At 50.5% G+C, this 14,246-nt stretch overlaps 1 protein-coding gene across 1 annotated transcript in view; it reads right to left on the reverse strand.

Moving 5' to 3' along the window:
- The window catches only part of CREB3L1 (cAMP responsive element binding protein 3 like 1), a 25,751-nt gene that overhangs the window by 3,759 nt on the left and 7,746 nt on the right, over positions 1-14,246 (reverse strand). The window contains exons 4-10 of the mRNA XM_009647593.2: positions 10,431-10,591; positions 8,674-8,752; positions 7,567-7,727; positions 6,810-6,959; positions 5,947-6,005; positions 3,991-4,059; positions 1,495-1,594 (exon numbers count right to left, since the gene is read on the reverse strand). Of these exons, the coding sequence (XP_009645888.2) occupies positions 1,495-1,594; positions 3,991-4,059; positions 5,947-6,005; positions 6,810-6,959; positions 7,567-7,727; positions 8,674-8,752; positions 10,431-10,591 (779 nt within the window). The remainder of the gene's footprint in view (positions 1-1,494; positions 1,595-3,990; positions 4,060-5,946; positions 6,006-6,809; positions 6,960-7,566; positions 7,728-8,673; positions 8,753-10,430; positions 10,592-14,246) is intronic.

A 14,246-nucleotide genomic window follows, 5' to 3' on the forward strand; every position in this document is an offset into this window, starting at 1 on the left:
CAGGAATGACACAGGGCTAAAAAAGAAGGGTACTCTGCTCCACTCCCATGCTGCAAGGCTTGATGATTCTACATATCTACCGTGATAAAGAGTGAAAATAGAAAATAGGAACTCAGAGGCCTATGAGAGCAACTGGCCAAAGATAGAAAAGCAAATTACAAATTCTTGAAATGCTTCAAAGCTACGAAGCCTGAGAGAGTTGGTGTGTGGGCTGGGATGCCGTGGAATGAAGGGAGCAACAAGGAGAGATAAGGCATTGCTGGGAAGCTAAATTAGGTATTTTATCAGCCTATAGCACAGGGGATGTCTGGAAGGCATCTCTCCTGGACTTGCTCATTCCAGGCAGTAGCAGTGAAGAATTGCTGGAGCCAGGGGTGCTCTGATGAGCTGCTGCATTAAGGAGCAATGAGTCACTGGGCCCAGCTGGGTCACACCCGAAAATGTGGAAAGAACTTGGGAATGAAGCCATAGAGCAGCCAACAGAAGAGACAATCAGTCACTAAAATCTGGTCTGACATGGGGGCAGCAAAGAGTAGAAAAAGTTTGAGCAGATTTTGAAAGGAGAAAGTGCTGGAAATTACAGAGCGGGGGCTCTGGAACCAAGGAAACTGATTTGAACCAAGAGCAAAAAACAACCCCTCAGGACACTGAGGGGTGCTGATGAGGGCAAGCACCTCATCATCTGTTTGTATTTCATGACTGTTAACAGTACAGAAGTGATAACTAGATACAGATAACTAACCTCTGATAAATTTGTCTCGAGCAGCTACTACAACAATCCTGCAAAGACATCACAGGGTTGAAGGCTATATTTTTATCATGGATCAGAAACTTTCCCCCTGGCAAAAAATGAGATGACGAATAAGTGATAGACTCTATTTATGCCCCAAAGCTCCACAGTGAAGCCAATATTGCTTAACCATGATCCTCTACTATGAGAAATTAGAGGCAAACAGGGATTACTAAAACCAAAAGACAACCCCAAATCATTCTGGTTAGTCAAAAGGGCAAACGAAGAGAATTCCAGCTGGATTTAACAATGCCAATGTGCTTGCCTATAGGAAGAACAGACGCCATTTCTTGCTGATAAACACAAGGTAGTGCCCACTAGGAGGAATCCTTGAACTGTTCGTCCACCCTGCTGAGTTAAACATTAAGCATTAAGAACTCAGCAAAAGAAAACGCTACCCATTATGATGGAAGCTCACTGAAGATTTTTGCTGAATGTCTTCTAGCTGATGAAAAGCAGCAAAAGTGCTGTTTTGCCCAAAGAACAAGACAGTGAAAGTGAAAATGCAGGAATTATTCTAATGCTGTTGCACGAACAACCGACACTACTGATGTATGTATGACACAGGGCCCAGTTCTGGTGACTCTAACACAAAAGGAGAGAGCAGATGTAACTGGCAACACAGCCAGGCAGCAGAGAAGAGGGCAGAGACAGGCAAGCTGGGGAAGCATGGCCCATAAGGAAGATGGAAATGAAGCTCATACCATTAGGCAGGTCCCAGTCTGCGTGGAAGCCATTTTGTAAGGTCTGGAGACTTTCCCAGCTACCAGAGCCTGCAGCTTCTGTAACTGCTGGAGCAGAGTCCTAGGATAGGAAACAACCCAAATCAAAACTTGATTAGGAGGTAACAGCCAGTAAGTGAAGCAAGAATACCACATCCCCTTTCATAATTTACCCTGATTTTCCCTTCTTGTGAAAAAAAATATATCTCCCCCTTGCTGTATCTTGCCCAACTTCTCTGACCAAACAGGCTTGGGAAGCACAAAACCAAAAAAGGGTGAGTTTGAGATATAAAGTGTGCAGGAACTGTGGGAGGTACAGCCCCAAGATGCCATTACACTGTGGTAACCCTCTGCAGCACCTTCCCTCAGTCTCCTCACCAGCAGATCCACCACAACTGCAACTACCCACCATTATGAATGTTCCACTCATTTTAGGAGCCCTCGGTGCCTCAAAGCCCAGCCAGTCATCTCCAAAAGCAATGGAGAGGTGGGCTACAATGAAAACCAAGCTCTGGGACAGGAGCTGAACTTTGTAGTCAGGTCAGACATTGAGCACAGGCCCATCTGCACCCACTTCACTCAGAGACACACACTCTGCAACTTGACCTGTGCCCCGAACCATATGGTGGAGAGAGAAACAAAAACCAGTTTTGATACCCTCCAGCTTCTTTGGTCTTGGCAAACTCTGCAGAGGGATGTGGGCAAAGCCAAATCCTGAGTTCAGCAATTAATTCATTCTCTGGCTGCCCTGGCTGGAACACGTGCTAAGGTCTCTCTGCCCCATTTAACTGAATGTGGGCATTGGCCCACATAAGCACAGAACAGTGGTAGGTGTGTTACTAAAAGCCACCAAACCCTTCCCTGGGCCGGTGAAAAAATCTGCAATGAGGGAGACTACAGAGCACACAGTTCCCAAAGGCTGAAAATTACTGAAACGCAGACTACTGAGTGTTTCCCCCTGGGAGCACTGACTGTTTTGCACAAATATGTTTGAGCTTTTATAAAATGCCAGGTCCTGGAGCCAGGAGATTGCAGGAGAATCCCAGCTTTATATCTTTCCAAATCCTCTTCTGCTCCTTGTACATGTGGAGAGAAGCACAGAGCGTCCCACTGGCAGTGCTCAAAAACCAAACCCAAACAGAAAGAACACAATGCGTATTTTGAAAAAAAAAAATCTCCTGGCTTTTAGGCCAATCTCCTGATTTTGCAGGGTGGGGCTCATGCTTTTTGAGCAGCAGAGGCTGCCCGCACTCCCAGTGAGGCCAGGTGGCTGGCTGTGCCCTGCAGATGAGAGCAGCTGGGTAGCCAGCAGATGGGAGGCTCCGGCTACTCACACACATCAGCCAGGCCATGCCTGACAGTCCCTGGTGCCGGCACCAGTGGCTAAAAGAGGAGGGAGAGTGGCAGAGCCTCAAGGAGTACTGCATGAGCTGTAGGGGTAGCAGAGGGGTAGGGTGGGGACTGACTCTCTGGCTGCAGTTTTCCCCTTCAATTCTAGCTGGGGGTGGTAGAAATGGGGCTGTAGAAATGAGCTTCCCCTTCAACAGCAGCTGCAGCTGACCCTGCCCTTGCTCAAACCTATTGCATCCAGTAAGAGGGAGCAGAGCTGGGCTCTCCTCCAGCTCCTGCTGCCCATCCCCACTGCAGGGATAGGAGTCTTCACTATTTGCTTCCAAGGAAGCAAATTCCCTTGGTGATCAGTCGGCCAGGTCTGTGTATTAGGAGCACAAGTGCTCACCAGATTCTTGGGTGAGGGAGCCAGGGGCCTGCTTTGGGGCTGTGGGAGCAGCTTGCTTCTTTCAGGTGAGCAGCAGCAGCAGCAGATGGGAGGGAGGGAGATCCTTCAGGCTTGCTTGGCAAGGGGAAGAGGCAGGGCAAGGGCTGGGGGACCACATGCACAGGAAGTTGCCCTGAATTGGTGGGAGCTGGGATCTCTACCTTTATTAAGAGGAATGGGCTTTCCCTGTATTCACCAAGCCTGTTCAGCTCTTTCTCAAGAGAAACTTGAAACAGCCACATTATGCCCAAGGCCTTGTATTCCTCCAAAGAGCCCAAGAGCAGAAGCAGCGTGTCTGAGAGGCTGGTGTGAGGGGCCTCCCTCAGTGCAGCTGCTCTGAAGACAGCCAGAGGCCTGGAGGGCAATGGGGAGGGCAGCATGAGCCCAAAAGGGCTGCAGGGAGAAGGAGGAAGAGATGTGAGAAACGAAATGCGCCTTCCCTCCCTCCCGCCCTCCCTCCCTCTCCTCACTGCAGCGCAGCCTGGCCGTCCCAACACAAACATTCCAGGCTCGCTAACCAAACCCAGCTGCCTTGCTGCTGCCACGGGCTGAAAACCAGCGCCTTGATGAGCAGCACCCGTCCTGCCAGGATCTGGGGGAGCCTGCCTTTCTCTTCTTGTCCCCCTGCCCCAGTGCTCCCCTGGCTTCCCTTCCTGCCCACCTCACTCTACCCACAGAGGGTCAGGTCTAGCCCCTCTTACCTGTTTGCATTTTCTAAGGTCTCCACTTTTTTCCAGAGTTCATTGTTTTCTGTTGTGTATGTCTCAACCCTGTGGGAATAGAACCCATAGCCTATTAGTTACAAAGGCCAGACAGATAAAGCAATTGTAGTCCTTGCCTCTCTCGGGGCATGGAGGCTCAGTGGCCCCATCCATCAGCTGCAGATATGGTCCTGGAGCCAGATGTCCCTCACCTGTCTGGCTGCAGCCAGCCCCAGTGAGCCAGGGATGAGATTGCAAGTGGACAGTTACGTGCGGCATTTCCCAGTTCAGGCTTTCCCCAAGGCTGGGAGAGCCAGTAGCACCCAGTTACAGGCAAGTCAAGTCAGGACAGACCCAAAGTTTATGCAGGCATTTCCATCACTTCCAAACCCCTCTAAGGAGCACGGAAAAGGAAAAAAGGGACAAATACAACCCTATTCTACTCTCAGAATCTGCCCTGGGCTGTGCACCTTGCAGACGAAAACCAGGCAGTTCTGTGCAAACGCTGGGCCAGCTCCGATTGCAGGCACTTGAGGGCAGCAGAGAACCTGCAGGCTCCCTCCCACTGAATTAGGCTGCACTTGGGACGAGGGAAGGGGAATTTCTCCAGGCCTGGAGGAAGGCAGGCCAGGGACACAGCCTGATCCTGCTGGAGGTTTCCAGCACAGCCTCCGAACCAGGCGTTCCGTGTAAAAACTGGGCTTGCAGCAAAGGTGTCAAACTGAATAGTGAAGGGCCCGAGTACAGGTTTTGACGAACCAGCTCTTACAGAAAGCCAAGTTGACCAAGGACTTGTTGCATTAAAAAAAAATCACTGAATGCTGCTTTTGGTTCACATTTAAACCTGGCATTGTTTGAAAGCCATCTGTCACAGCAATGCACTAGCGTAACAAACCGCTGAGTACGTACAGACACCACAACCACATCTGGGGAAGAGGCCCCAGCACAGAAAGCCCTGGACCTGCCACTTGAGCGAGGCCAGCCAACTCCCCAGCCCCAGCTTGACGGATCTGGGTGTCAGCGTGGGACATTAGCTGGAGGTGATGTGCTCTGATGCCTGGACACACACATGCACGCTGAGGTGCTGTTTATGGAAGGGCATGAGAACTTGAAGGTACCTTGAGTCATCTGTTTTCATTCAGCATTTCTATGCACTTAGAGAACATAAACAAATAGCATCAGGGAGAAGAGTTAATTAAGGCCGGGTTTGGGGGTTGGTTTTTTTTCCATTTTGCTGATCTCAGGTGGTGTTAGTAACAGGGAAGAAGATGATATTTAAATAGAAATGTGAATTTCCACCTGGATCCCGGCATTCTTCTTTGCCTGGGAATGCCCATCAGGGGCTGCTAGTACAGAGGGGATCACAGGATCAGGCCCTCATGAGTTACCTTCTACCCTGTCAGTGTCATGTGATGTCACCTTAGGCTTATGCCTGTCATACAAGCAGGACTTCAGGGTTTTAAGGAGAAAAACAAAACTCATGCAGGGAATAGTGGAAGGGGAGGGAATGTAGGGAATAACTGTAGTGCAAGGTTTTTCTTGCTATCAAATGCTTGTGTGTCCACTGTCATGGGAAGAGAGGGGGAAAAGCTGTGGTCAGTGCCCTCAGAGGGCCTGCTGCTTATGGGACAGACAAAATAGAAGCAACTCCTACTGGGGAAACATGACTCTTACCCAAAATCCCACCTTGTTGGCAGCCAAAACAGCCTGTGTTCTGCAAGGGCCCAGCCAAACTAAGCAGTTGGAAACACAAGGTTTCTAGAGCAATCTTTATCCTGCAAGAGGATTTCTAGAAGGGAGGGGAGTAGGGGCAGGATCCCAAACCAAACTTCTGTGCAGCCAGCGTTGCAAGGAATTGTAGTCTTTGAGCAATTCAGAGACAAAAGCACTAGAAAGGGGGTCTGTGCATGGACAAGGCTCCTTTTTCAAAGGTTAGACTGAGAAGAAGAAACTTACTTTTTCTCTAGACACTCCACATATTCTTTCTTCTTCCTGCGACTCTCCTGAGCAGAGATCTGTGAGGGGGGCAGCCATCAGAGAGGAATCAGTATCATAAGCCTCTAGAGATTTCTTTGTGGCTTCCTCATCTTGTCTGTTCCCTGCACGCACAGCACCCTAAAGGTAAATGGGGAAGTTGCCTTCCAGTCTGCCATTCCTACTGGTTTCCAGGCCAAAACTGGGAGAGATGGATGCTGTAGATATGCAGCCTTCTTTGGCCTGTAGGCCACAACCATTTGTTGCAGTATGCCTGACCCCTCACTGCTGAGAGTATCTTTAGGGTTGCTTTGAACGCCTCTGACTCACATGGGTACGTGCTGTGGCCATCTGGGCAGATTCTGGCCCAGACCACTTCTGAGTCACTGGGTGACTAATTCAGGGTCTCATAATTTCTCCCATGGGATGCTTTCTAAGCACAGTCTGAAGTCTCACAGCCTCTGCCTGGCTAATAAGCTCTGTGCGTCACCCATCCTGCACCATGCAATGGCTCTTGTTTCCCTGCCCCCACAGCAAGGCCTGACCAGGTCAGTTTGTCTGATCCATGATGCCTTTGCTTGGGGACCCCATCCCAGGCCACACACTCCCAGGAGCTGGGCTGGAAGCACACTCCCCAGATATGGCTGCATGCACAGGATTCATGCAGAGATGCCCCATGGCACCATTTCTGTGGGTTGGGAGGCTCATGCCAGTGCACCAAAGGCAGGATCCCACCTTTTCTGAGCTGCCCTGCAGCTGAGGAGGTGAGGGTAACTATAGCACTGGTCAGCTGAGGATGCTCTGGAATCATGGGAACAGCATGATTATATTTTTTGCAAAGTCACCTTGTTCTTGATTTTCCTCCTGACCCTCTTCAGTGCTTTCTCCTCTGCTTTGGTGAGGGGCAGCTTGGTAGGAATGGGGTAGCCCTCAGCAATCAAGGTGCGTTTCTCCTCTTCAGTCAAGAGCAGCGGGCCAGAGGTCCCTTGTAACTTCTGAAACACACAGAGAGCAGTCGTCAGCATCAGCAAGGAGCTCTATCCCAGTGATCCTCCTTAAAGCTTTGCAGAGCAGCTAGGGACTCAATACAAATAGGTGCAGGGCAGTGTTCTCTTCTGCTCTCAGCCTGATCCAGGGGCACAGCTCAGCAGCTGCCTTCCTCATTTACTTGGGAGGGCATCTGCTTCTTCATGGTGAGGCTGGCTACACACTTGCACTGCAGGACGGTGCCAAAGAAGTTTTGGGTGATGGTTAAAAACCAGTCTGGTTATGGGAATTCTTGGTTATTCCTTTATCTTCCATTAACCTCCTCAGAAAGTCCTTCAGTGCCACTTCCTGAAGTATGGGGTGAAAGATAGCACTTCTTAAAACAAAATAGCTGCTGGTGGGCATTGCGCAAGAATCATTGTGCCTCTCCTCACTCCTGTGAGCACCATCCTGTCCCCACACCCCTGTGCTAGGACATTACATTGCTTTGCCAGAGCATTTCAGTTTGGAGACCTTAACAAAGACAGGATCCCCCACACGAGACTCGGAAAGCCTTCAGCCCCCTCTGAGCACCAAGGAGCCCTGTGTCCCAGTGATGTCCTGCTGCCTCCTTACGTGTGGTGCTGTGAGGAGAGGCGAGGAGGAGATGGCAGTAGAAGAGCGAGCAGCAGGTCGGGCTGGGCTGGAGGGAGGCAGGGACCGGGGGCTCTGGGATCCATCACTGTCACTGCCATGGCTGCTGGGTGGAGTTGGAGGCATCTGCACCAGGTCATCTACTAAGAAATAAGGAGATCAAGTCAATGGCTCTCATGCCAGCCTGTTGGTACAGGGCCCCGAGTAGCAACAGGAAAAGGCATTGCCATAACACAGGACTGAAAGAAAAGGGTGATGAGTGTCACAAGATTGGGTGCATCTGAGAACAAGGCTGGACTCAGCACTGCCCAAGACAGAGATGAGGCTGACCTCAAATGTGCTAAACTAGGAACTGCAGGAGTGAGAGAGCTTGCAGGGACTTTGCCAAGACACTCAAGGTATTTACAAAGCAATAAGATACTCTGGTGTCAACCGAAATCGAGTACAAAGCCCGTGATGTTTTGCTCCATAGCCTGTTCAGAAGTACAGGAAGCGCTGTAAGAGAAGAGCTCTTCCAAAAACACACCACAGGGCTCACACACTTGCCAGCACACTTGATCCAAAGGGGCTCCGGTCACTCTGTTCATTGCCAAGCACTTGAAAACTGTCCCCACTTTGTACTGGAGAGCCCTGGGGGCCTTAATGGAGGTGGGAATATGCCTAAGGAATGTCTCTCTGTGGCAGTGGGAGTTCCTATAGTGCTTTCATTTGTGCATCGGCAGATTTTCAGATGCTTGGGTTTCTTTCAAATTAAACTGGATCCTGAATTTCCTGACTTTCAGATGGTTGTTTTTGGATAACACTACAGTCCCTCTGAGGATTTTAAGGCACTGTTGCATATTTCTAACTCTGAGGTAGCCTGTTTTGCCTGGGAGTCCCTGTCTGAACAAATCTATGCGTGGCTGCTGGTCCAGACATTGATCTGAGGTGGAACAGTGCAGCGCTAACTCCTCTATTGGTCTGTGCCCCAGTATTACCTTGTATGCATGGCTCTGCTCTCAGGTGTTGCCTTTCCTCTCTGTGTAGTAATAATCTATATCTGAGTAACATAGAGGGATGTAAGTCGACCAGCAAATTCTGTCTTCTTACCTGCAGGTACATTTAGAAACTGGTTCACCTCTTTGGGTTCAGCTTTGATCACAGGTGCTGGAGCCATTTCTATGGGAGTCTGTGGGAGAGAAGCAGAAAGAGCTCTTGGATGCTGCCACCTCCCCTGCCCAGAGACCTCCCACCAGTTCTGTTCATAGCCGCTGCCCCCCTGCTCCCTGTACTGCCCCATCTCACAGCTCTGGCCCAAAGCAGCCTTCTCACCACACATAACAGAAACCAGGAGTCCAAGCATAAGCCCCCTCAAGTCTGTGTTGCTGGGCACACAGAGCGCAAACACAAGTGTGCAGAGGAAGAGGCAGTGGCAGATGGATATGCTGCCAAGCCATGCACCAAGTACCTCCAAAAGGGAGATGACTTTTATCCTTGGCAATTCTTCCCTTGCTAGACCCAGACAGTGCAATTTAAACCAACCTCTGCATTACTGTGGGAAGTCCCTCTTTGATCTGCCTTCATTAGAAATAGGAGTACAGAGGTTATAAAGAAACAGAAACAGAACAACTGCCCTGTCCTGCTCACAGGATTTTCACCAGGGCCACTGGGCAGCTGTTTCCAATCGGTGGGAACTGAGAGTTAAATAAAGAGTAGATTTATTCCCATCTGGGCTATGCTGCCCCTCAGTTCCCTGGCTCACCAGCCCCCAGCCCACCAAAGGCTGGGGGAGTTTTTACACTAAACAGACACATTGCAAACTCCTCCAGACTGTAAACACAGCTGAGAGAGAGCACCATGGTAGGGCTGCTGAGCACACACAGCAGAGCTTCGAGGGCACAGCAAGTTCAAGCTGTGTAAATAATGGAGTAAGTTTGTGCACAGTTTTGGCTGGAAGTACCCATTTGTTTTGGATGGTTGTTTAAATAGGAAGATGCTCAGCATGAGTGAAAAAAGGAAGTGAACCCCAGAGATGCTCTACTGTTATCTACTGAGCTGCTACAAGATAGCCAAGGTCTGCGTGAGACTGCTCAAACCTTCCCATCCAACATGGCTGGACTCAAGGCCAGCTGAACTCAGCCCCCAACTTACACCCATGTACCAGTGGCATAAGTGAGCCTCCTTCAGACAGACAGACTTCTTAAGAACTTAGGTATGACCAAAAGACTTGGCCTCTTGTTTCTTAGAAATAATAATTCCTACTGCTTCAAGCAAAAAGCAAGCAGGACCTGGAGTGGGACCTCCATTTCCAGTGAGCAGCTGAGAAAAGCGAGAGGCCCAAGGCCATGAAAAAGACAGCAGCAGAGCAGGGGTCTATACTCACGTGTAGTGGGGTCACTGGCATCACGTTAATTGACACTGTTCTCTGAAAAATGAAAATAAGCCAAGAGTGGCTATAGAAATACTGGCAGATTGGAGGGGACAGGCCTCTAGCACGTGCAAGCTTAAAAGCCTTTGGCTTTTGTGCCAAGGAAATACGTTTGTATTTAACAGAGATTGTAAAGCCTCCTGTGCTGGAGAAAATGCTCCTTCCATCGATTTCTCTGGAAGGATAAGCTGTCTTGTAGCTACACTCTGCAGGAATCAAGAACATGGTTCTAGCTAGCATCAGGTGTGCTGCTCCTCTGACTGCCATTTCAAGAGAAGAATGACAAATAATGCAGTATCTGGGCTTTGTATCACCTTCTCCTGTCTGTTCAGCAGCTAAATCACCTAGCAGGACCCTGCAGTCACATGGCAGGGTCCGCATCACCAGGGGTGCTGCTGTGTGAGAGCCCGGGTTCCCGATGGATCTTAGATGGGCTCACCTCCTCGGGGACTGGAAGTCTCTGCAGAGGGTTGAGGTTCAGCACTGGTATGGAGCTGGCAGCTAGCTGGGACTCAGGCAGGTCTAGAGCCAGGTTCTGTTCCTGTTTCACCATGATGGAGCAAAGCTTGGGCCCCAGCGACCACACTCCATTCTCCAGCTCTGAAACATGCACAACGTGAGAGTCAAACTCCAGCAAGAACAGGACAAGAAAAAAAAAATCCATGCAGACAGCTTCCCCCCATCTGGGGAGGCTGCCTTTCCAAGTTTAGCACTGTCACCACACAAGCGTGTGCAGGCCCACAACACAGAGTACAAAAGAGAACGAACCCCCAGTGTGTGGGGAGCACACATGACAGAGCGGGAGGGATTGTGTCTCTGCTCCGCTCTGACTCTGCAGCCCAAGTGCTGGAGGACAGCTGCAGGGGTTCTTCCCCCAGTGATGTCTCGGTCTTGTCCTCTGGAGCTTATTTATATTTAGAGCTCAGTGAGAGGAGGATGCTGGGCTGTTGCTCCTTAGGCAGCGTGGCCAGCATCACAGAGCTGCCAGGTGTGTAACCAGGAATAGCACCACCACTGTGCTAGAGAGCTGGTGAGAGGGCAACCGTGATGACAGTGAAAGGCTGACAGGCAGCTGTATGTGCTGCTTTGGCCTCCCGCCAATGTTGTGCCAAGTACCAGAGCTTTGTTACATGACAGGAGAGGAGGAAGGCCCATTTCTGTGGAAGGAAGTCCAATGTGGCACCTGCTTGTGAGGCTGGTCCCATGGCTGCTCCCCTCAGTCTCACCTCTGAGGCTCCCTCCTCCACCCCACGCTGCTCAGGGGGACTGCTGCCTACAGCCATGCCCTGCTGCCACTGCTGGAAGGGACCGAAGTGGTAGCGAGGAAAGGGAAGAGTCTGAAGAGAACTAATGGAGCTGTGTGGGGATGCTCCCCTCGCCCCCTGCTTGCTCTGTCCCATTCAAATCTGTGGCGTGAGCCTGGCTTGTCACTGGAAGCAGAGATCCCAGGAGCTGGGATTCAGGCAGTGGTGGATAAGCTGCAGCTCAGATGAGGGGAAAAAAAAACCCTGCTAGGCAGGAGAGCTGCCCAGGCTCTGCTCTGAAGTTTTGGTCTCCTCATTGCTCTTCAAACACTTCAGCCTGCCAAAAAGCTACTCCTAGCTGGCCTGGAGCCTGCATCCTCCTCCCTAATCCTCATCCATTCCCCTTTTTATCTGACAACCAGAAATGCATTTGTCTTGACACAGGACAGGCTATTGCTAAGTGTGTCACCAGGCAGTGCCCCAGTTGGCTCAACACAAGGCCACAGTCAGGCTCACTCTCTGACCCCTCTACACTGCTCTCTGCATACAGCCCTCACAGACCCAGGGGTGTTGCCTATCTGTCTGCTGCCCAAAGCAGCTCTGCAGTGCAGGTCTCAGTCCGGAAGATATCCTAGCAAGACGAGAGGGGGGAAGGGTCCTTCTCAGCTCCAGAGAAGTTTGCACAAAGAAGAGTACAAGCAAGCAGCTGTTCATGTGGGAGCTGCCATCTGAACTAAACTTAAAGGTGGCCTAATGTCATCTTTGCCCAACTCAGGCTCTGTTGCCCTCAGGAGAGGACAGGGCAGAATCCTGCCTCTGGCTTTTGCGTGGGCACAGTGGTGTTAATCATAGAATCGTTTAGGTTGGAAAAAACCTTTAAGAGCATCAAGTCCAACCACTAACCTAACCCTGCCATCCCACCACCCAACCATGTCCCTAAGCACCTTGTCTGCCCGTCTTTTAAATACCTCCAGGGATGGGGACTCGACCACTTCCCTGGGCAGCCCGTTCCAATGCTTGACAACCCTTTCGGTGAAAAAAATTTTTCTAATGTCCAACCTAAACCTGCTCTGGTGCAACTTGAAGCTATTTCCCCTCGTCCTATTGCCCATTACCAGGGAGAAGAGACCAACACCCACCTCACTACAGCCTCCTGTCAAGGAGTTGCAGAGGACAGTAAGGTCTCCCCTCAGCCTCCTCTTCTCCAGACTAAAGAACCCCAGTTCCCTCAGCCACTCCTCATCAGACTTGTGCTCCAGACCCCTCACCAGCTTTGTTGCTGTCCTCTGGACATGTTCCAGCAACGCAATGTCTTTCTTGTAGTGAGGAGCCCAAAACTGAACACAAGCTTGGGCAAGAATTGTATCAGTTAACACAGTGTTGCCCTTCGCAGCAGAATACATTGTCTTCCTGTCTTTGGTTTGACACCTCTTATTTTGCTGCCTGGGTAGGTATCTCTAGCAAAGGCTCATTCCTTCCAGCTCTTTGTGTGACTGGACACCTGCAAGCACAGACACGAGTTGCTGTGGCTGCTCCGTGTGCCTCAGCTGTCCGTGCTGCTCTCAGTGCTGCTGGATCACTTCCTAGAGCTTCCCACAATGCAGCAGGGCCAACGTTGTCAGGCAGCATCTCAGGCAGGGGTGCACTGTATGGCTGTGACAACACAGAGGCTGCTGAGCAGACACAGACTGAATTGCATTTTTTCTGTCCTGCTAAGGACACCAAACCTGCAGCTGGTAGTGAAGTCCCAGTTACCCCTGGCATGCAAACAAGCCCTTTCTGATGTAAGGAGGGAAGGCGTTACACAGCCACAAGTGTTTGCAGCCAGAAAACTTGGACTGAATTCTTCTGACTGACCACAGCCTGTCAGAGATATGAGGGACCTTGAGAGGTCTTCCAGTCTATCTGACTGCTCTAGGCAAGTTCAACTAAACCTGTGTCAGTCCTGACAGATGGTTGTCTGACTTGATCTTACCCCTCTGAAAAGTGATGAAGAATCCACAGCTTTTCACATCAAATCTTTTCTACAGTTTCACTATGCCCACTATGGGAAGATTTTGCCTACTAATATGAAGTTCCCTTACTGTGATTTTAAACCTCATCTTCCTCATCCTCCCTCTCTGTTGCAAAGCTCTGCATTTCTCTCTTTCTCAGGGGCATGTGGCATCCTCTGTCTGGGAGGGCTGCTGCTGAAGCAAGACAAGGGAGAGCAGACCACCAAGGGCTCTCCCTGTTCAGACTTGACTCAGCGAGAAAGCAGCCCCCAGTGCTGTCAGTCCAGACAGTCCAAGGAGCAGACACCCAAGTAAGTACATGCTGTCCTCCCATTTCCTGCCTACATTCTGACCCTGCTCTCTTTCCCACCCTCGGAGATTTATCTGGGGAGCGATTGGATTACAGAATCAGAGATGCATAGAGGGTCGATGAGGGACTGAGGAGATGGTATTTTGTGTGGACACATCTATGTTCTGCTGCCTCAGAGGATGTTTCAGAGGTACAGCCAGTCTGTAACCACTGCAGATTTCACTGTATGTTGCTGGGTGAGGCACGCCAGGAAGCTTATCCTCTGCTCTAGATACTCAGTACATCGTGGGAAGAAGTATCGCTGAAAGATACCCATAGCTGCCCAGGGTTGAGGAGGTGAGGCAAAGAGCAGTGCGGAAGCAGGACCTGTACAGGAGTGCAGGCACTAGCCTGAGGCTGGTTCAGCACCCGCTCTTGTGCGCAACCCTGTCTCCCCCTGTTCCAGGCATCACATCACACCCTGCAGAACTGAGGGCTGTTACTGAGAACCAAAGCAGCCAGTCCATATGTGCAAACCATTCTGAAAGCAGACTCCACTGATAAGCAGGGTCACAATGCACCCAGTGGCTTGCCCTAGCTGACCCATGTTAGTGGGAATCATGTGGGAAGGGGCAGGATTTGGACGTGTTTTGGAGATCAGCAGAAAAGCTGGGAGAAAGCTGATAAATAGCAATCTTCAGCCAGCTCTGAGCCTAGACAGAGCCCGG

This window comes from Egretta garzetta, unplaced genomic scaffold, assembly GCF_000687185.1.
Source record: "Egretta garzetta isolate BGI_Z169 unplaced genomic scaffold, ASM68718v1 scaffold329, whole genome shotgun sequence".
Taxonomy (NCBI): domain Eukaryota; kingdom Metazoa; phylum Chordata; class Aves; order Pelecaniformes; family Ardeidae; genus Egretta; species Egretta garzetta.